This window comes from Mytilus galloprovincialis, chromosome 2 (genome assembly GCF_965363235.1).
Source record: "Mytilus galloprovincialis chromosome 2, xbMytGall1.hap1.1, whole genome shotgun sequence".
In the NCBI taxonomy this organism is placed as follows: Eukaryota; Metazoa; Mollusca; class Bivalvia; order Mytilida; family Mytilidae; genus Mytilus; species Mytilus galloprovincialis.
The window spans coordinates 83,775,775-83,798,651 of NC_134839.1; the positions used below are offsets into that span (position 1 = coordinate 83,775,775).

Consider the following 22,877-nt stretch of genomic DNA (forward strand, 5'->3'; position numbering starts at 1 on the left):
AATTTTATGTTGTTTTTTTTTTTGGCGTAAATGACACCATGTAACTTTAAAACATGTGGTGCAAACGTAGCATTGGAGAAAAAGTAATGGCGCAATCGGATCTCTCCCTCCGAATTTGGATATTTTCAAAAAAAAAAATTATACGTCATATCACAAATATTTCCAACTTTGTATGGTTTCAAGGAGTTGCGGCTCATTGAAATCGGTATCGTCCTTTAGTAGTATAAATAATCCTTGCATGTAATATTAATCTTTGCAACTCGAGTGTGTATGTAATAAAACACCATTAACTGATGCAAAACCACTATAATTTAATGTTAAATAATGCCAATACTTTAATGAACAATTTAAAAATGAATCACTGTGATACAGCGATAATAGACGACGTCATCTAATTAACAAATAAATTACAATCATTATTGGTTGCACTTACATTTACGAGGTTATCCTTAAAATTTAAAAAAAAACCGGAAACGTATACTATTACATGTACATAACATGATATGTAGCAGTGGAATCATTGGTCTTATAATTACATAGTGTTGACATGAATTATCATCAATATGGTCACATATATGTATAAAACTTTGAATTGTTTGAAATACTAAGGATTATCTACACTAGGAATGTATTACATTGGCAAAACCTTTCGAATTATGATGTTTAAATACTCTACAACTTCAGACTTAGTTTAAACATTTAACCTTTTTTTATTCGAGCATCAGTGATGGGTATTTTGTTCCATACCTGAGATCTTTGATGAGTTTCTATTGCAACATACAAGTTAACTTCTTATGCATATGCATAAATAAAGGCATCAGTAGTATACCGCTGTTCGAAAATCATAAATCGATTGTGACAAAAGCAAAGTCATGTCTTTGGGATATAGCAACTAAAAAAAGTTGGAAAAGAGAGTTTTCTATTCTTTTTGCGTTTACTTTTAATATTTTATACTGGGTATTTTCATTTACAGATAATGTCGGTACATTTCTTCCTGAAATGATGAAAAGAGTTACATTTCCTGCAGTTAGTAACGCTCTTGTATCAGTGGACACCTTTTTTGTTTTGAGGTAAACAATAAAAAAAACTAGTACAAAGTCGTGGTAAATGGAAACAGATTTTTCCTAGAATGTTTATCAGTTTTGTTGTAAGAATTAATTTAAAACTCAATGACTGATGCACACCAAACGACAATTGAAAATTTACTTTCAATTAAAACAACTGGAAATAATTAATATCTTAAGATTGTATATAGATATTAGAAGATGTGATATGAGTGCTAAGGAGATAATTTTCCATCCAAGTCACAACTTGTAAAAGTAAACCATAATAGGTCAAAGTACGGTCTTTAACACGGAGCCTTGGCACACACCGTACATCAAGCTATAAAGGGCCTAAAAATAACTAGTGTAAAACCATTAAAACAGGAAAACCAACGGTCTAATCTGTATAAAAAACGAAAAACAATTTTGACAATTTTGAAAAGAAAATACATTATTTGACTACAACATGATATAAAACAAATCGACTAAAAATACGTAAAACACGCAGCTCAAATGTCAATGTCTACAGTTCAGATTTATTTCCTAAAATTATTAGATTATTGAAACATTACTTACGTAATGAATGTTTTGTTTTATTTCCTATTTCTTTAGTGGCCTGTTATTGACATACCTTGTGATGAAGGAAATGGCGAAGAAACGAGGAAAACTAAACTGGGGAATGTTTTATTTCCATAGATTTTGGAGGTAAGACCTAGTTTATGATTTAAAGAGGATATGTATGTTATGTATCAATGTAACACAATAAGACTCTCAAAGACATAAAGATGTCAAAAAAAAAGAATAACACTTGTGAATCGTGTTTTGCCAGTCTTTAGAATATGAAATCAACTTTCATGTTAATCTGACCGCTCTTAAAAGTAGTCATATTCACTATTTCAGAATTTCCACCTCAATTTTTAAATAATATTTCAAACGCTTTGTCTGGTCAATTGTGATCTGTTCAATTGATTTTCAAAGATTCCAGCCAAACCTATCTTACCACTGCAATGCATTGTTTCAAAATCGTTTTAATGAATATTCAATTGCATTTCATATTTTATTGAAATAAAAAACACAAAACACCACTCTGATCTGTTTAATAAATGTTCATTTCAGGCGATACAAAATTACAAAAATGACATTCGCTACTTATTTACAGCTTATTGCTTGTAGTGTTGTCAATACTTTCGTGTACCCACCATGACAAAATCGTTCATTACACAATTTTTTTTCTGTGTCGTTGTGGTGCTAGCTTATAGCGGTAAGTTCATATCTCATTCATTCATATTTAACTGGTGTATGACTTTACTATTTTCCAGATTAACCCCTCCATACATGTTGGTATTGATGGTTTATGTTTCATTATTTCCATATACCGGTAGTGGTCCTCAATGGAAAAAAGACGGAAATGAGTATAATTACTGTAAAACGTCTTGGTACTATAATCTGTTGTACATCAATAACTTTTTTGACAAACAAGAAGATTCGGTATGTTTGACAGTTCATAGATCATTTTACTATAACATCGGGACAATGGCTCAAGTAGATAGAGTCTTTAACAAGATTGTGTCTCAAGTATTCGCACTATCATTCAGTGGACCGTGTAAAATTAGAAAGACCATATCATATGTCAACCAAGTGTCAAGTTGATTGGACTTCAAATTCATCAAAAATTAACTCGACCAAAAACTTTAACATGTAGCGGGACAGACGGACGAACGGACAAACGAACGGACGGCCGGACGGACGGACGGACGCACAGACCAGAAAACAAAATGCCCATAAATTGGGCATAAAAATCAAAATGTTACAAAGGAAGAACAGAAAATATACAGAGATAAGGAGACGCTTAGAATGTACGACCTTTATCATCTTGAGAAACCAATACCATATGATTGGTTATGAAAGCCCCGACATGAAATATAAAAAATCAACAGCCGATTCTATAACATAACAATTCACGAAAACTAAAATAAGGCCTATTAAAGAACAAGCTCCATAATTGGTACATACACATAAAGAATGTGGCGGGGTTAGACATGTTTGTGAGCGCTCAATCCTCCCCTAACCCGAAACAGTGGTGTGATAGCACACCATAACAATAAACGTTGAACTTCAGTTGCAATTTTAAATAAAACAAACTATCGGTATAAGGCATAAAACAACTAACATAAAAGCAATAGACACAAAGCACCAAAATACGAGTACTAGCAGTATCTCAAAGCTAACTTGACTAAAGTACCAATGAGTCTACTTCCAACGGATTTATTGTTTAGCCGTTAAAAACAGTCTGAAGAAACGCATGACCTTGTGCAATAGCAAACTACAAGCAAACAGTATCGACAGCATTTAGTATTATGAGTTCTCATAACTGTACATTTGTATAACAATATAAAAAAGAAGATGTGATATGATTGCCAATGAGACAACTATCCACAAAAGACCAAAACGACACAGACATTAACAACTATAGGTCACCGTACGACCTTCAACAATGAGCAAAGCCCATACCGCATAGTCAGCTATAATAGACCCTGATAAGACAATGTAAAACAACTCAAACGAGAAAACTAATATATGTTTATTTATGTTTTAATTTTACAAAAATGATCATTCATGTAAGTACTATATAAACCAATATTTTAAGATTTTGCTACTGAATTAAATTGATTATATTTAAACATATTTTTATTCAAATAGTTCATATGGATCGTATTTACTTGTACGGGCTTTATCAACAACATCACCATAAACATTTAGATGGGGTGTCCCTTTCTCTTCAGAACTTTAAAGGTAAAGTTAAGTGTTCTAATCAAATATACACGTATGCACAATGTCATCTTTTTCTCAAACTGATTTTGACCTCTTTACATTAAATCGTCTCAGTGTTGTTTCCATTAACGAAGGTATCTGAGTTGGCGTTTATCAACATACAATTTCCTTTCAAACAGAAAGAAATAAAATAATGAAAATACTACTCAAAGGACAATTCAAAACAGAAAGCCTGTCAAGCCCTCGATCATACAAAACGAATGGAAAAAACCTGTTATATTCCTAACTTGGTACAGGCATTTCTTTTGGTAGAAAGTCCTAATAGGTAAATACTTAATGATGACTGGGAATTGATACTAGTCTTGGTTTATTATCAGAGCATAAGAAAACTGTCTACTGAAACACTTATATATATAATATTACTATTCAAATTTTGTTTTCAGTGCTTTGGATGGGCTTGGTACTTAGCAAATGATATGCAGTTTTTTGTAATTAGTCCTTTAATACTACTTCCGCTGTTTTAGTAAGTATTTTAATAAACTAAATTGTTGAAGTGAAATAAGAAATTAATCAACTCAACAAAATTGCTTACAATTATGCTTTATAACATACAATATGAATCAAACTTAAGGTAACTGGGGTGTCTAAATTATAATCCATAGAATTTTTCAATAATTTGACAAAATATAGTTTATATCATGCTTTAAAACTAGAGGCTCTAAAGAGCCTGTGTCGCTCACCTTGGTCTATGTGCATATTAAACAAAGGACACAAATGGATTCATGACAAAATTGTATTTTGGTGATGGTGATGTGTTTGAAGTTCTTACTTTACTGAACGATTTTGCTTCTTACAATTATATCTATAATGAACTTTGCCCATTAGTAACAGAGAACTATATTTGGTAAAAATTTACATATATTTACCAAATTAATGAAAATTGTTAAAAATTGACTATAAAGGGTAATAACTCCTTAAGGGGTCAATTGACCATTTAGGTCATGTTGACTTATTTGTAGATCTTACTTTGCTGAACATTATTGCTGTTTACAGTTTATCGCTATCTATAATAGTATTCAAGATAACCAAAAACGGCAAAATTTCTTTAAAAATTACCAATTGGAGGGCAGCAACCCAACAACCAGTTGTCCAATTCATCTGAAAAATTCAGGGCAGATAGATATTGACTTGACACAATTTAACTTCTTGTCAGATTTGCTCTAGATGCTTTGAATTCATAGTTATAAGCCAAAAACTGCATTTTACCCCTATGTTCTATTTTTAGCCGTGGTGGCCATCTTGGTTGAATGGCCAGGTCATCGGACACATTTTTCAAACTAGATACCCCAAAGATGATTGTGGCCTAGTAGTTTCAGTGGAGATTTTGTAAAAGATTACTTAGATTTATGAAAAATGGTTAAAGATTGACTATAAAGGGCAATAACTCCTAAAGGGGTCAACTGACCATTTTGGTCATGTTGACTTATTTGTAGATCTTACTTTGCTGAACATTATTGCTGTTTACAATTTATCTCTATCTATAATAATATTCAAGATAATAACCAAAAACAGCAAAATTTCCTCAAAATTACCAATTCAGGGGCAGCAACCCAACAACCGATTGACCGATTCATCTGAAAATTTCAGGGCAGATAGATCTTGACCTGATAAACATTTTTATCCCATGTCAGATTTCCTCAAAATGCTTTGGTTTTTGAGTTATAAGCCAAAAACTGCATTTTACCCCTATGTTCTATTTTAAGCGGTGGCGGCCATCTTGGTTGGTTGACCAGGTCACGCCACACATTTTTTTAAACTAGATACCCCAAAGATGATTGTGGCCAAGTTTGGATTAATTTGGCCCAGTAGTTTCAGAGGAGAAGATTTTTGTAAAAGATTAATTTAATTTATGAAAAATGGTTAAAATTGACTATAAAGGGCAATAACTCCTAAACGGGTCAACTGACCATTTTGGTCATGTTGACTTATTTGTAGATCTTACTTTGCTGAACATTATTGCTGTTTACAGTTTATCTCTATCTATAATAATATTCAAGACAATAACCAAAAACAGCAAAATTTCCTCAAAATTACCAATTCAGGGGCAGCAACCCAACAACCGATTGACTGATTCATCTGAAAATTTCAGGGCAGATAGATCTTGACCTGATAAACATTTTTATCCGTCAGATTTCCTCAAAATGCTTTGGTTTTTGAGTTATAAGCCAAAAACTGCATTTTACCCCTTTGTTCTATTTTTAGCCGTGGCGGCCATCTTGGTTGGTTGACCAGGTCACGCCACACATTTTTTAAACTAGATATCCCAAAGATGATTGTGGCCAAGTTTGGATTAATTTGGCCCAGTAGTTTCAGAGGAGAAGATTTTTGTAAAAGATTACTTTAATTAACGAAAAATGGTTAAAAATTGACTATAAAGGGCAATAACTCCTAAACGGGTCAACTGACCATTTTGGTCATGTTGACTTATTTGTAGATCTTACTTTGCTGAACATTATTGCTGTTTACAGTTTATCTCTATCTATAATAATATTCAAGATAATAACCAAAAACAGCAAAATTTCCTCAAAATTACCAATTCAGGGGCAGCAACCCAACAACCGATTGACCGATTCATCTGAAAATTTCAGGGCAGATAGATCTTGACCTGATAAACATTTTTACCCCCATGTCAGATTTGCTCTAAATGCTTTGGTTTTTGAGTTATAAGCCAAAAACTGCATTTTACCCCTATGTTCTATTTTTAGCCGTGGCGGCCATCTTGGTTGGTTGACCGGGTCACGCCACACATTTTTTAAACTAGATACCCCAATGATGATTGTGGCCAAGTTTGGTTTGATTTGGCCCAGTAGTTTCAGAGGAGAAGATTTTTGTAAAAGTTAACGACGACGGACGACGACGACGACGGACGACGACGGACGACGACGGACGACGGACGCCAAGTGATGGGAAAAGCTCACTTGGCCCTTCGGGCCAGGTGAGCTAAAAAAAGAAAAAAAAAGAATTGGTCACGGGGCTTATTTTTACGCAACATGGTGTTCAAAATTAACAGGTTTGTATAAATTTTGCATGGAAAACCAAATTTTCGGCAATAAAGCGTAAACTACACCATATAACTTTGAGATAACATATGAGAAGATAGCTGTAATAGTATGTTTTCAGTTAAGAAAAAGAAAAAATGGGGTCACCATACCAATTTCTTTCTACATTATAAAATAGGTAAATTCCCAACACATTCTATTGTAAAAGTACCTTAATCTGAATTATCTGCCCTTGCATTTGAGTTGCCTTCCCTTATGTGGTAAAGTTGGAAAAAATTTAATCAAACAAAAGTTTTCTGTTTTTGTTGTAAAACACAACCATAAGTATGATAAACATGTAATTTTCTATATTGAAATGAAAGTTCTTACACATGAATTGCCTACTACTCTAAAAATTTGCTCATTCTATTAAATATCTAGTCCTTGTTTTCTGGTATTTCCAAATCCAAGATGGAGGAAGTCACCCTATCTACCTTAAATGTGTGTGTGTGTGTGTGTGTTTTTTTTTAATGCTGTTTGTTTACCACTGCTACATAAGAAATATACTATGAAGTAGTGATGCGGTTGCGTATATGGGAGTTAAGACTTTTAAGTGGGTATAACTTGTAACATGAAGCTTTCCTCTCGTTTTATGCCAAGATCTTGTTGAAATATACCGCTTCCTTTTATGTCTTGAGAAGCTATGTGGTACTTTTTGAAAGGTTGAATACAGTTATAGACATATGATATTGTTTTATTTTAACTTTCACCCGAAAAGAATATCCGTACTTGTTGGAATGTGAAGTAGAAACGCATTTTAAATGTCATAGTTTGAATGTAATTCAATGGTTCAACATTATTGCACAAGTCAGAAATCTAGAACTCTGAGAGAACCCATTTAGTTTTTCAATCTTCGCAAGATTTTTTTATCTTTGAAAATCTTGGAAAAAATCATAAAAATGACAACTTTAATTGAACTTTAACGTCTGAAATTTACAAAAACTTCAAAGAATTTGGTTAACCAACATTAGAAAAAAGTTTTATTTTTATGTAGTTTTTTCTGTTAAACTTTCAATCCTAAGTTCTTTAAAATCATTTAAGTGGGCTCGCGGGTATAAATATATATTTTTTTCCAATATAGGATTTCGCTATATTTTTTTAACAAATGAACTTTATCCTTGTGTGATTTTTATTTTTAGTTTCTTGTGTATAATTCGGAGTTTAGTATGACGTCCATTATCACAGAACTAGTATACACATTTTTAAGGGGCCAGCTGAAGGACGCCTCCGGGTGCGGGAGCTTCTCGCTACATTGAAGACCCATTGGTGGCCTTCGGCTGTTGTCTGCTTTATGGTCGGGTTGTTGTCGCTTTGACACATTCCCCATTTGCTTTCTAAATTTTATTTATCATAAAAATTATACTTAATGGAAAAATGAAATAAAAAAATTTGTGTTAATGTCCTTTTTTTCTGATGAACTAATAGGAGAAATACAGGTGATATCGAAATAAAAAAAGAGCTAAATTACAGAAATCGCTTAAATTTAACAATTATTTAGTTTATTTACAGCTTATTTGAAAACTATAATAAAAAAAATATAGGTCACCGATGAGTTAAAAAAGATATTTCAATTTTAATGCCAAAAAATGGCATTTTTGCACCAAAGGGAGACATCTTAAGAAACAGGACGAAAAGCGAGGCTCCGCCGAGCTTTTCTCCTGTTTCGTAGCGAGTACAAATACATTTTATATTTTCCGACAATGTATATATATTGTATATGACTTTTTGTATTTAGTTTTCAACTAGCTGGATTTGCTGTACTATTAGCTTTTTTAACTGGAACATTGGTAGCAACGGGAGTTATGGCAACAACATGGAATGCTCCAATGTCAATGTTTGATGGGTAAATATAACTTAATACCATAATTCATTTTTTTTAAAGGAGAAAAATAATTAGAAAAAAAGACACTAAAACACTACAAGAAGAAAAAAAAAACCATGACAAAACAATGAATAAATCATGTCAGTACTGAAGGACTGATAAGTATCAATCTAGTGCTGTTGAAATTTAAAGGGATGATATCAATTCACCATTTCGAACTCTTGGTTAAAAATTTCCTTGTGAGCAGCAACCCTCTATCAAGGTAAAACATGATAGGACATACAAGCCCGGGGATATCGTTTAAACTATTGAAAGCAAACCAAACTGAAAATCAAAAGGAAAAACAAAAGCATATGTTGCCAATTAAAAGAACTAGGTGAAATACAGGTGCTAAAGCAGATGGATATGCAGTTGCTGTTCCACTTAATGTTGTTCACGGCGAGTAAAATTAATCTGGTGATACGTCGCGTTCTGTGACGTCACAATCGATAAACAGAGGCCGGTTTTGTGGTATTGCAGATTGAACTTTATCTTTTGTCATTTGTGTTAAAAACGATATCTTAAACGAATCTGCATTTTTGAAAATCTTGAGACTTGTATACTAATTTGAAAACCGCACTGTACGACAAATATAAAATGCACAAACACATTTGGTTAATGGCTGAATTATGTATATCCCCGTGTCCGTCATTTTATAGCATCTACGTTTGAAGCTACTTTTCATAAATGCGGATCTTAATTAATTTGTATTATTATTTCAGAGGAGATACGACTAACTGGGGGGAACTTTACATCAGGCCTTACTTCCGAATGGGACCTTACTTAGTGGGAATGTTTACTGGATATCTGCTTTATAAAACAGATTTAAAGTTGAAAATAAATAAAGTAAGTCTTCATTTAAGAATTGAATGCTTTTTTTTGTAACTTCGTTGGGGCGTAAAAGCGTTAACCGAAATACATTTTGTATGAAGAGTGGAAGCGCTTCATTTTAAAAATGTGCGCATGGGTCAACACTTTTACAAGCATACATACTTATAATTACATTTTTTAGTTATGATCATGAAAACACGATTTTTATCAAGTTTTTATTAAATTTACCTGTGCACTTTATTATGGGACCTCGTGTCATCATGAATGATAAATTTTAATGTGTCATGCAGTTGATTAAGGAATAACGCGAGATTGCAGTTAGCCAATCAGAATAACGTATTATAATGAAACATACATCTAATGTAATGATATATTTGAGGGGCCTGGTTTGGGGGGGGGGGGGTCTCATCACGATTCACGAGTTGATTTTTTCGTCAATCACGATTAACAGAAAATGAATTTCCATGATCACGGATCACGGAAATATGAGGAAAAAAAATCTGTAGAAAAAAGGATCACGGAAAAAATATTAAACCCCTACTATCCTAGAAGCATCCTTCATTTAATATATCAAATATTCATAAATAAATAGACTAATATAATGTACTTCAATTTGCAACCAAGCATGTACTCCAACATAATTAATATGTATACAAACTGTTTCGCTTGTTAATTTGCCTCTATCGTGTGATCCTTAATCAATAGGTCATGACCAGGTCAACTGGCATATATACAGAGTCAAAGCTTTTCACTTATGTAATTTGTTTCCGAAAATTAATTTCTGTAGTAATCTGTATACATACTTTGATACATAGAATGTAATCTAACCATTTATTATTATTATTAATTTACTGAACAATCTCCCTGTTTGTTCAGTAAAACTAATACTACAGGGGTGCCTTGTCAAATGCTGTAGACATGGTATTCATTATAACAGCAATAGTGCAATAAATCAGATTTTAGAAGAAAAAAAAAGAAAAACGGATCACGATAGCCAAAATGCGCCGATCACGAAGAACGAAAATAACCCATCAGGCCCCTCATATTTATATGATTATATATTATGTATGTAATCTATAAATTAGCTGAACCTTTTACAGGATATTTCTGTTTCTCTTTTATCATAAAGATTTAAGTTTCGGAATCCCCTGATTATCTCAATTGATGAAAACTGATTTTAGCATTTTCATTATATGTACATGTGAACACTTTCAAAAAGAAAATAGCTGACTTGGAGTTAGATGGCATAATTATATGTCCAAATGTTATGTGTGTCATTGTGGGATAACAGTGTGAATCCTCATTAAATTTTCTGTTTGTTTTTTTTTTTTTGTGGCTGACTAGTTTACTTTCATCACCTTGTCCTTTTATCATAACGTATATCTAAACTGTTAATAATAGCTCCATATTTTCTATGTTATATATGTATATATATTTTTAAAGGAAATGAAAAACTGAGAAGATAAGTTTGTCTTACTCTAGCATATGTAAGAAGCTCTTTGTTTTTCTATTCATTTATGAAAGTTCCTTTCAATTTAACATTCCGTATTTAAATAATATTTTCAAAACAGAATTTCTATTGAAGTGTATTTCTTTTTCAGTTTGTTAATTTATTTGGTTGGTTAGTTGCCGCTGTATTAGCATGTGCAGTTTTATACGGTATATATGATGACGTTAACGGTAATCGTCCGTCACAGGAAGTGTCGTCATTCTACATTTCGGTGCACAGAACCGTTTGGGGCGCTGCAGTCTCCTGGGTGATATTTGCATGTGCTCATGGATATGGAGGTAATAAGTTGCACAAACTTATATTTTGATTGTTTCTAGTGCAACTGTATCAAGTTTATAAGCGTTGCTAGACTTGTTGTTAAACATTATCATAATTTTGAAACGTTCTTCACACAGTGTGATCTATCTGTTATAAAATATTATTTAAACCTGCTTTATGAATTTTTTTTAAATATTAATGGCAGCTAAATACTTTTTATATTGGCGTTTTGGAACAAAATCTACATCTTTCTTTGTATATATTTGTCCTTTCAATTATATTTTCTGTTACACATATAGTTTAATAAATTTAAACAAAATTCATCACAAGTATTTTTTCACATGCATTAGGTTTGATGTATGTTAGGTGGTATTACTCAATACAACTTTTCCCTTTTACAGGTTATGTGAATACAGTATTATCCTGGAAAGGTTTTATTCCACTTAGCAGACTTACATATTGTGCATACCTTGTTCATCCTCCTATTATCTATTACTACCTATTGACAAGACGAAGACTGATTCATTTTACTGATACAGAAATTGTAAGTGGGGCAAAAACAGTGTCTGGCCAATTTGCGTTGTCATCACCATTATATTTTTGTGGTTTTTCACTTTTAAATTTCTTATGTACAATCTGTACCTATAGACGACTATTTCAGAAGCACTCGAGAACAAGTTGTGTAATACTAATATGATCATATAGATTAGCTAGTAATGGTTTCGCAACGAACGCCGCTGAAGATGAATTTCTTGATATTTTGTGTTGCCAAACTGGTCATTTCTTTTTTTATTATTTTATTTTTTTATGAAAAACTTTTAAATTGCAAGACACTTGCTTACTTTTTTTCTTTTAATTTGAAAAAGGCTTTAAACACGATAAATAAATAAACTCGTAAATAAAAATTAAATATTTGAGTAAACTTGGAAAATTTTGAAGGATATATTGTGTATTTGGATAAATTAAAAATAGTTCTAAATCAATTAAGAACGATATTTTTACTTGTAGATATATGAATTTTTAGGACATCTTGCCTTGTCATATGCAGCAGCATTTATAACTTCTATGGCTTTTGAGGCGCCGATGATGGGACTTGAAAAGGTGATTTTCAAGCGACAAGAAAAGAAGAAGAAATAGACGTTGGTTATGCACTGCAGAAATGATATTAAATGTGATTCAAATAACTTTTGCTGACAATTTGTTCTATAAAAAAATGCAATAGGTTTTTCATTTTCTATTTCTAAAAACAGTAATATAGTAGCTTCAGACTGAAAAGCCTAAATTATAACTCGACCCGGGAACTTTGCATACATATTATACAGAAAACAAAGCATATTGATATAATGTACGTTCTCAATAACAAAGGGCGTAATTTTGTTAAAAGAAGACTCTGTCATTTACATTACACAAATAACCATTTCTCTAGTGATTGAATTAAAAAAAGAAATCGCAACAAATGTTGAACCTTTTTATTATTTTTATGGCATGCTTGTATATAAGTATCAGGCTACATTTCGAACAATGACACAGAAAAAGAGCATAATATTTTTCGTTACTTATTCATTTATTTTTTTCAGTTTTTTTTTAGTTTAAGATAAGCGACGGCTATCTTGACCATTTGACTTTTTATCATTTCAATTGTTTTCTTTGTTTATTCAGATTAAACGTATACGTCAGATAATGATAATGTGAATGAAATTTAGTGTGACAAAGTGTAGTTTGGTCTTGCATATGTAAATGAATAAGAGTGTTGCAAACATGAACGAGTACAATTCAAATTTTCCGCCGAAATATCTGACTAAACCAAACTTCTTATTTCCTGGTTTGAACATATTAACATGTATACAATTTGAAGTGATACAATTGCTTTACATTAGTGAAAGAAGTTCTAATACATGATCTGTTTTAGGGAAGTGTAGTTTCGATGCAACAATGTGTATAACTGTTGGAATCTCTTCTTATTTTACGTATTGTATCTCATTCCCGATTGTAACATCTTGTCTACGTATTTGGCGATGCTTTGGAGTTCACCCAAATCCCAAAGATATTGTATCTCAGACTTTGATTTCAGTGATTCAGATCTGTCAGAAGATCAAAAAACTATTCTCCAAGCATTTCTATCTAAAAATAGACAAGTTTTTGCCAAAGTTCTTAGTGAACTAGGAAATACAAATCTATACAAACATACAATTGACACAGGTGATGCGCCACCAATACGAAAAAGATTTTACAGACAATCTCCACCAGTTCTAGAAGAAATGAACAAACAAATTGACAAAATGCTTGAACACGGTATCATAGAAGAGTCCACCAGTGAATGGGCTGCACCTGGATCTGGATCTTTTGTCCGGATACTGGCAGTGTCAGTTAGACCCAACTACAGCTCACAAATCTGCTTTTGTCACTCCTTGTGGTGTTTATCAGTGGAAAAGGCTTCCTTTTGGTTTATCAGCAGCACCATCTTCTTTTCAACATCTTTTGACTCAGGTTCTTCATCGTCTCAATTACCAAATTGCTCTAGTCTATGTAGATGACATACTTGTCTTTAGCAGAACATTCGAAGATCAATTAAAACATCTTCAGCTGATTTTTGACAGATTGAAAGCTGCAAACCTCACTCTTAAACCTAGCAAATGTCAGTTTGCACGCAAAGAAATGATTTATCTAGGCAATAAAGTTTCGAAGAAAGGTGTTGAAGTTGACAAATCTAAAATTGAAACTGTAGAAAATTTCCCAGTTCCAAAAACTGAAAAACAGGTCAGAAGTTTCTTAGGTCTCTGTAACTATTACAGAAAATTTGTTCAAGGGTATAGCCACATTGCAGGTCCTTTGCATAAACCGAATAAGGACAATGTACCTTTTGAATGGACAAAGGATTGTCAAGTTGCTTTTGATAAACTCAAGACAACTCTGATCTCATCTCCTATTCTTGCTTATCCTGACATGTCGAAAGACTTTATTCTTACCACTGATGCCAGCGGCACAGCTATTGGTTATTTTCTTGCTCAATTAGATTCAGAAGGCCAAGAAAAAAGTTATAGCTTATGGTGGTCGAAGTTTAACGGAAGCAGAGAGAAAATGGTCAGCAAGTGAGCATGAATGTCTAGCTATATTGGAAAGTGTCAAAACTTATCATGTTTATCTAGCATACAAACATTTCAAAGTCTATACAGATCACAATGCTCTCAAATTTCTGAACAACATCAAACAATCCACTGGTCGCTTAACCAGATGGTCAGTTTTGTAACAAAGATATGACATGGAAATTTTATACAGACAAGGTAAAACAAATGTCGTTGCTGATTGTCTTTCCAGACGTGAATATCCAGTCACAAAAGAATCTGATATTTCTGAACCTGAAGATGTCATACCTTCAATTCATGCTATTGACCATTCTGAAAATCCTTATCTAGAAGTTACATTTGTCTATTCTGATTAGCCTAAAAGTACATCACCTTTAGTTGCAGAATTAACAACATCTGATATCATACCCATTGAAATAGGCAAACTTCAGAGTGAATGTCCAGATTTTTGTCACATATATGAATATGTTAAAAACAACACACATCCAGATGACAAGAAAATAGCACAAAAAGTTGTCCTTGAGGCAAGCCAGTATATCATGCAAGATGATGTTCTGTATCATCAGTATCAACCAAGACAAAAAGGTTTAAGAAAAATCAAAAGGTTCATTAAACAACTAGCATTGCCACGTGCACTTAGAAATGATCTAATGAAAGCATACCATGATCACGGGCACTTTGGTTTTGATCGAACATACCAGTCTATTTTTTCCACGCATGTACCAAGTAGTAACAGAATACATTAGAGGTTGCGAACCATGTCAAAAAGCAAAATATCCACAACATTCCAAAAGAGTTTCAATGACACCAATGCCAATTACAGACACATTTGCCCGATGGCACATGGACTTTATTGGTCCTTTTAAGAGAGAGACAAGCGAAGGACATCGCTTCATTTTAATCATAGTAGATTCTTTCAGTAAATGGGTAGAATGTTTTCCAGTTAAGTCAGAAAGTGCAGCAGAAATTGCCTCTGTATTGCACAAAGAGATATTTACAAGATATGGAAGCCCAGTTTCAATCTGTACAAATCGTGGTCAAGGATTCATGAGCAAACTTGTTGCAGCAGTCAACCACATTTTCAATGTCAAACATTCCTTCACAAGCTCTTACCATCCGCAAACAAATTCAATTGCTGAGCGTACCAACAAAACCATCATCCAATGCATTAGAACTGTCATTAATGAACAACAATCAAACTAGCCAGAACTACTGCCTAGTATTCTATTGGCTTTTCGGATGACTCCATCTGCTTCTTCAGAGTATTCTCCATTCTTTCTTGTTTTCGGCAAAGACATGAACCTTCCTTTTGATGCCAACCTTATCCCAAGAGAAGATCTTAACAAAAACCTGAAAACACATATTGACAATATCCTTAACAACTTGAAAATAGCTAAGGCAATAGCTACAGAAAACTTAAACCATGCTCAACAAAAGCAGAAAACAAATTATGACAAACGTACAGAATTGCAAAAGTTTGAAGTAAACGACCAAGTCTTAGTATTTACTTCAAAAGTACCAGTTGGATATTCCTCTAAACTTTACAAGAAACAAGATGGACCATTCTGCATTGTTGAAAAAGGTTCTAATTACACATACAAATTGCGCAGATGTGGCGACCATAAATTACTCAAAAGTATGATCAAGGCAAACAGGTTAAAACTATACCACCAACCTGATCACAGACAAAATTTAAATGCACCTCCCAGGAATGTGCCTCGTCCAGATTTACCAATGCCAGTTCAGCCACAAGTACAACCTCAACAGGATGCACATCAAGCACCTGATGATGATGATGATGATGATGATGATGATGATGATGATGATGATGATGATGATGATGATGATGATGATGATGATGATGATGATGATGATGATGATGACGATGACGATGATGACGACGACGATGACGATGATGGCGACGACGACGATGACGATGATGACGACGACGATGACGATGATGATGATGATGATGATGATGATGATGATGATGATGATGATGATGATGATGATGATGATGATGACGACGACGACGACGACGACGATGATGATGATGATGATGATGATGATGATGATGATGATGATGATGATGATGATGATGATGATGATGATGATGATGATGATGATGATGATGATGATGATGTAGATCCAAAGGATCAAAATGATGACCAAGAGTACCCAATAGAAAGAATTATTAGGTCAAGGAGGTGAATATTAGTTCACTGATACCCCTTTCTTGTATGCTGTGCTTCTGGGATTTGAAGAAGAATTTCTTTTTTGAAAAAAAATGTGTCGTTTATTTTTTTTAATAAAACTAAGCATTTAAAGTGCTATACTAGTCGGTTGTTCTGGCAAAAAAATTTTAAAATTTAATCGTTAGATTTTTTGGTATTTAAGTTTAAATTACGCCCCACCCTCAAATTGGTTCATTAAATAAGAGCAAAATCTATTCAAAAAGTACATAATGGCCATATTTTTGTTCGTCTTTTGAACTAGGCCTTAGCTATTTGGCATGTGGATGTATCATCACAGGGTTAAGTGTCTTGCATCATGATGACCTTTGTGTGACCTTCAAATGTGACCTCAAGGTCAACTTTATGGGATTTTTTTGTGAAAAACACAACCATGTAGGCCATAACTTCTTTGCCTTTTGACCTAGGCCTTACATCTTTGGCATGTGGATGTATCATCATGAGGTGGTGTGCCTTCTTAACATTTTGACCTTCATGTGACCTTGAACTTTGACCTGAAGGACGATAATTGTGTTTTTTGGTAAGAAACACTTGTACGAGCCATGACTTTTATGTAGTTATGAATTCATATTTATTTTAAGAAATCATATTACACAAGCTTTAATCGACCATACAACAATATAGACACATTTTATGAAATGTCAACCCATTCAATGCACACGGAATACATAATAGACATGTAGTCACATAAACTTGTTTGAAAAGGGAATCGTTTATATTGAAGCGCAGTGTACGTGCTTAACTACTCAACAGACAGCAAAGTGAAAACTTCCTAGGAATCAAACAGTAGGAGGCTAGGAGTAATGCCAAATAATTATATACCAATAATGGGACGGACGGAAGGACAGACGGACAGTGTTAAAATAATCACCCCCCCCCTTGACTTTCAGTTGCAGGGGCAAAAAAAGGATGTAACTGATTTTTTATTTGAGATACGAGCTGTTGAAATTAAAAGCATGACACGCCAAAAATACACATGATACATAGGGAAAAGCTTTAAAGTTGGCAGATGCTTTACATGATAAAAATTGTCAATTTATTGGTCTTTTGGCCAGATTCACAAATATACAGTTCAAAACTTAACGACACAACCATTGGTGAAAACTAAAGAACCATGGCTCATAAGAGATGAAATAGAGCCGACTGTGGAAAATTCTTATACTGTTAAATCAAGTTCGTTTAACATAGATTTTTTTTTAGTATTTCTGCAGAGGTTATGAAAATTAGATACAACTGTTTTTTAGTTAAAAGTACGGCAGTGACAAGTTTCACATTATTTTTGGGGTGCTTATTATTATAGAGAATGATTACTCTATTCAGTTATTATCTTGAATTGAGACTTGAGAAGAAACATTTTCACTTGTCACTTGCAATAACACCACACTTTCTTTTATATATTTATTTCAAAATTGCATTTGATAAAAAAAAATCGGAAAGATACACAAACATGACAAAAGCGCAACAAAAGAAAATAACAAATTTTGCTATGTCTTCGAAATTTAAATTTGATAAAGCGAACATAACATGTTCTATTTATATCATACATGTGTAGTTTCAGTTTCATCTATGATTCTAAATATAGACTTTACTTTCCTTAAAATTGCGGACGGAATAGAAGACACCCGTTAATTTTCTACACCTGTCAGGATAAAGGTTGGAAAAAAATACTAGAAAGATGTATTTTGTTTATTAAGATGAATTCAGAAAGCAAAAATATGTGTCGTGTTTTTTTGGACTGCATCGGACGTTGTTTTCTTCTGTTTGCCTTGTTCCGTGACATGTAAATGATGCACTGGTGGTTGATTATCCCTCTGGTTATCTTCTTACTTTTTACATGAATATAAAGCATGCAATAAAATATTCAATTGCACTTTAAAAAATATGGCAGCAATTATGAAATTATAAATTATTCGTAATCTTTTTTTTTACATTACTACGTACATAGTGTATTTCTTTAAAAACTAAATGTTTCGTTTAAAAAAAAAGTATTTTGGAGTCAATTTAGTTTTAATTTTATCAATTTGATAAGAAGACTTACGAACATAAGCATTGTGTAATTGTCCAGGGATTCTTATTTATTTGGTTAAAATTTAATTATCGGAGGGATCTACCATTTAAAGGGGGCGGGGGTAGGTAGGGCCCTGATCCCGAAATCCCGAGGTCCTGAATTTAAATAAATTTAAATCCCGACATCCCGAAAACAAATTTCCAGATCTTGAAAGAGTCAATCTCTGAATCCAGACCTTAAAAACAGTCGATCCCGGAGTCCCGATAAAGGTCCTATCCACCCTCATTTGAGGAGGGGGGCTTGGATGAAATTTGAAAAAAGGCAAGACAGGCTTTTGAACAAACAAAGACAGGATCAGTAATTTGGCATAACAAGCAGGATGACAATATATGAAAACAATTTCAACTAATGGAAATTGCAGGTCCGTAAAGAATGAGAAATAGAAAATACAGGACAATAATGATGATTACAACTATAGAAAAAAGTGCAAGACACAATTGTAAATCCTAGCCCCCCCCCCCCTAAAATCAAATGGTAGCATCCTTAGACTTTTGAATTTTTGTACTTTATTTCATTATATTTAAGACATAGGCATGGCCTAGTAAAAAACGAAAACAGTTATGGTCCTTTCTCTTTCTGTTTCCCTCCCTTTCTAACGTCCTGGCTTTCTTTTGGTAAATTTATTGCACTTTGAAATTTCCCTATTATGTCTCATTGAAGATTCATTTATGGAAAATGAGTTACTTCAAATGAATTTAAAGATTAAATGAATAACAAAGGGTGCACAGCTGATCTTAGCAATAATGTAAACATTCTAATCCCGATCTTTTAAAAGCTTGCATATTGCACATAATTTTAAAACGTAGCAATGAATCAAACTATGAGTAAGAGTTAACTTTTCTTAGGTGATCTGTACCCCCTTAAGAATTATGAGCTTATGCTCATGTTACTTAGTGCTAAAAGAGGCATGCAACCTCTTACCCAACAAACATTTCACATTCTATCAATTTCCTTTTTCTTTGTTTTCTGCCAGGATTTTTATATGGTTGTGGATAATGATATGTGTGTCAGCTGACAAGGTGTACCAGATACAGCGTTTCAATTATGGAGTAGAGTTTGAGAGACAACCAAATTTACTTTCGGGTCATGAAAATTGGCTTCACACTTTCAAGATTCCCCTTCCTAGCAAACAAACTGATGGAAACTTTGAACAATGTGATATTACACATCAGCATTGTTATATCTTAAACCAAGTCTTGTCACAATGATCTGCTATCAGAACACAAGTATCATCAGATGTGAATCACACAGTGGATGTGATTCATCAACTTATTCCACATATTGATATTGAAGACAAGTCCAATACAGAATCTAGACTAAAGCGTGGATTGTTTGACTTTATTGGCTCAATTTCAAAATCTCTATTTGGCACAGCAACTACTAAGGATGTAAATAGATTAGCAAAACATGTTAACATTTTAATTCGAAGAAACAATGAATTTGCCAAAGACATTACACATCACGATAAATTGTTATCATCATATATGTCAAAAACAAATAAGAGATTTGACAATATTATATTGGGTATTAAGAACAATTATGAAGGTATTCAAAATATAACTAAAGAAACTGCAAAATTTATCTCAAAATTTGAGAAAATAAGCATCAAATTGTCAAAATTACTCAAACAATTGAATGAAACAGCTGAAATTAATAAGTATCTAGAAGAACTCAAAATAGCTGTACATGAGTTAGTTAAAGGCAAATTATCACCATTTTTAATCTCAAACATACCATTCAGCATATTCAATCTATATTAAATGACAAATTCAAAGGTTTTTACTTAAATAATGTGAACCCATCATATTATTATTCACAAGCTAACATTTTATATACAAGACATCACAAAAATGTATTCATTAGCATCAAATTTCCAATCACTACATTTGTGAATCCACTCACTTTATACAAAATAAATTCGCATCCAGTTCCTATAAATACAACCAGCAATCATGCAACTCAGTTATTAGATCTTCCACAGTACTTAGTTATCACATCTGACAACAGACAATATGCAGAATTATCAGATGACTTTATAAAAACATGTTCAAGAATAGATACACTGTACTGTACACAAACTTTTCCTTTACTTTCATCTGTTTCACCAAGCTGTTCCTTTGCACTACTGTTCAATGACAAAAAAAGCGTACATTCAAATTGCAATTTCCGATTTCTCACCAACATTATACAGCCAGCAGTCAAAGAAATAACTGACACAAGTTTACTTGTGTACAAAACCAAAACACTTGCTTTTGACTGTCCATCAGGTCATAAAATTTATAAAGGATGTTCCTTTTGTATAATACATGTCCCAGGTCTCTTTTCTGTTAAAACAGATTCAATATTTATACCTGCAAAAATAGGATTGTTTGATAACACTACCAACACAGTTACTATAGTACATCCTGTAAACTTAGCACTTATTCAACTGTACACTTGTTTTCATCCGACACATACAACTTAATATTAGGTGACACGATTTTTACAGAACCAGCAGACATTTCACTTCCAAACCTTCATTTTTACAACCATACATGTACTTTTAATTCAGTCATTGCACAAAATAATAATTTACACTTAAGTCTGAAAAGAATAGCGAAAGCAGCAAAAGCCGACAGAAAAATATTTACCTCATTGTCAGAACCATTACTTGATCGTGAAATAGATATTGACGATTCTTGGCCAAACACATATGAGATGATCTCGCTGATATCTCTTGTGTTATCAATACTTTTGACGATAGCGTGCATTATACTATTTAACAAAGTTCGTGCATTGACAACAGCACTCATACTGTTACAAAAAGCTCCATCATCAGCTGCTTTTGTGACACCACAAACACCACCAACATTTCATTACATGCAATCACCTATATCAACAACTCAAAATTGTGATTCGTTATTATCACCACAGTTAAATCAGTGGCCATCAATTGTGTTGGCAGCAATCACAATTATTTCATTTGTTGGAGTATTAAATCTCGGTCTATTTCTTAAATTTATTCTTACATACTTTTGATTTTTTAACCCTGTATGCTAACATTCCCATGAAAATTTTAAAATTGTTTGTACGCACATTGAACGACAAATTTATGTGACGTATAAAATTTTCTGACGTCAGACACTCAAATCAATAAGTGTGTTCGTAGATAGTAGATGTGTTTGTGTTCTGTTAAATTGTTCCTTTTAAAATTGTTAAACGATGATGACTGATGTACCCATATTTTGACTATTTTATTTATTGTGTCTGTTTATTTAACGCATCAATGTAAAAATATCGGAAATTGATGAGACTGTCATTAAAGTGAGAGGGTTAGCGCTATAGAACCAGGTTTAATCCACCATTTTCTACATTTGAAAATGCCTGTACCAAGTCAGGAATATGACAGTTCTTGTCCATTTGTTTTTGATGCGTTTTGTTATTTGATTTTGCCATGTGATTATGGACTTTCCCAATTGATCTTCCTCTAAGTTCAGTATTTTTGTGATTTCACTTTTTGCATTATTTATATAAACAAGTTTGCACAAGACATCACACTAAAATCATACTTGATTTCAGCAATGGTTTAACATGCTTTACAATACCAGTTGTTAATTTACCTTTATGTCTATCAGATTGGGATATTGCTACACCAAATAACATAACAAACATGAGAATATCTGGTACTTTATATACAAAACTTAATGTTGAAATGTCAGGCTTAAGCATTGTTAATGTACACACAAAACAACAAATCAAGGTACCTGACACTTTTACAGTCAATCCAATTAAAGGCAAAATGTTGAAAAACATTTTTAAATCACCATTCACATCATACATCTTAGTTGTACACAACAATGTTTTCAAGGTTGTTTATTGATTGCCATAGTTGCGTGTATTGCCTCAATATGAACACTGGTACGATGCAATTCTTTCAAAGATATACCTCTTTATTCAAATTTTACATTGTGTGACATATAACATTAATATTTGACTTGTATGCTTGTATGCTGAAAAAAGGGCATAATATCCTATTATTTCATGTGACTTGTTGTAAATATGTATTTCAGAAGTGAATGTTGACTTGATCCCAGAGGGAAATTTTTAGAATTTGGATACTTT

The 22,877-nt window shown here is 32.9% G+C and overlaps 1 protein-coding gene across 1 annotated transcript in view; it reads left to right on the top strand.

Moving 5' to 3' along the window:
• Positions 1-13,136, top strand: part of LOC143062563 (uncharacterized) — a 56,185-nt gene extending 43,049 nt beyond the window's left edge. Inside the window, exons 38-46 of the mRNA XM_076234227.1 lie at positions 974-1,070; positions 1,656-1,748; positions 2,363-2,531; positions 4,259-4,338; positions 8,649-8,756; positions 9,497-9,620; positions 11,207-11,393; positions 11,775-11,917; positions 12,382-13,136. Coding sequence (XP_076090342.1) covers positions 974-1,070; positions 1,656-1,748; positions 2,363-2,531; positions 4,259-4,338; positions 8,649-8,756; positions 9,497-9,620; positions 11,207-11,393; positions 11,775-11,917; positions 12,382-12,510 — 1,130 coding nt within the window. The 3' untranslated portion in view covers positions 12,511-13,136. The remainder of the gene's footprint in view (positions 1-973; positions 1,071-1,655; positions 1,749-2,362; positions 2,532-4,258; positions 4,339-8,648; positions 8,757-9,496; positions 9,621-11,206; positions 11,394-11,774; positions 11,918-12,381) is intronic.
• The last annotated feature ends 9,741 nt before the right edge of the window (positions 13,137-22,877 follow it).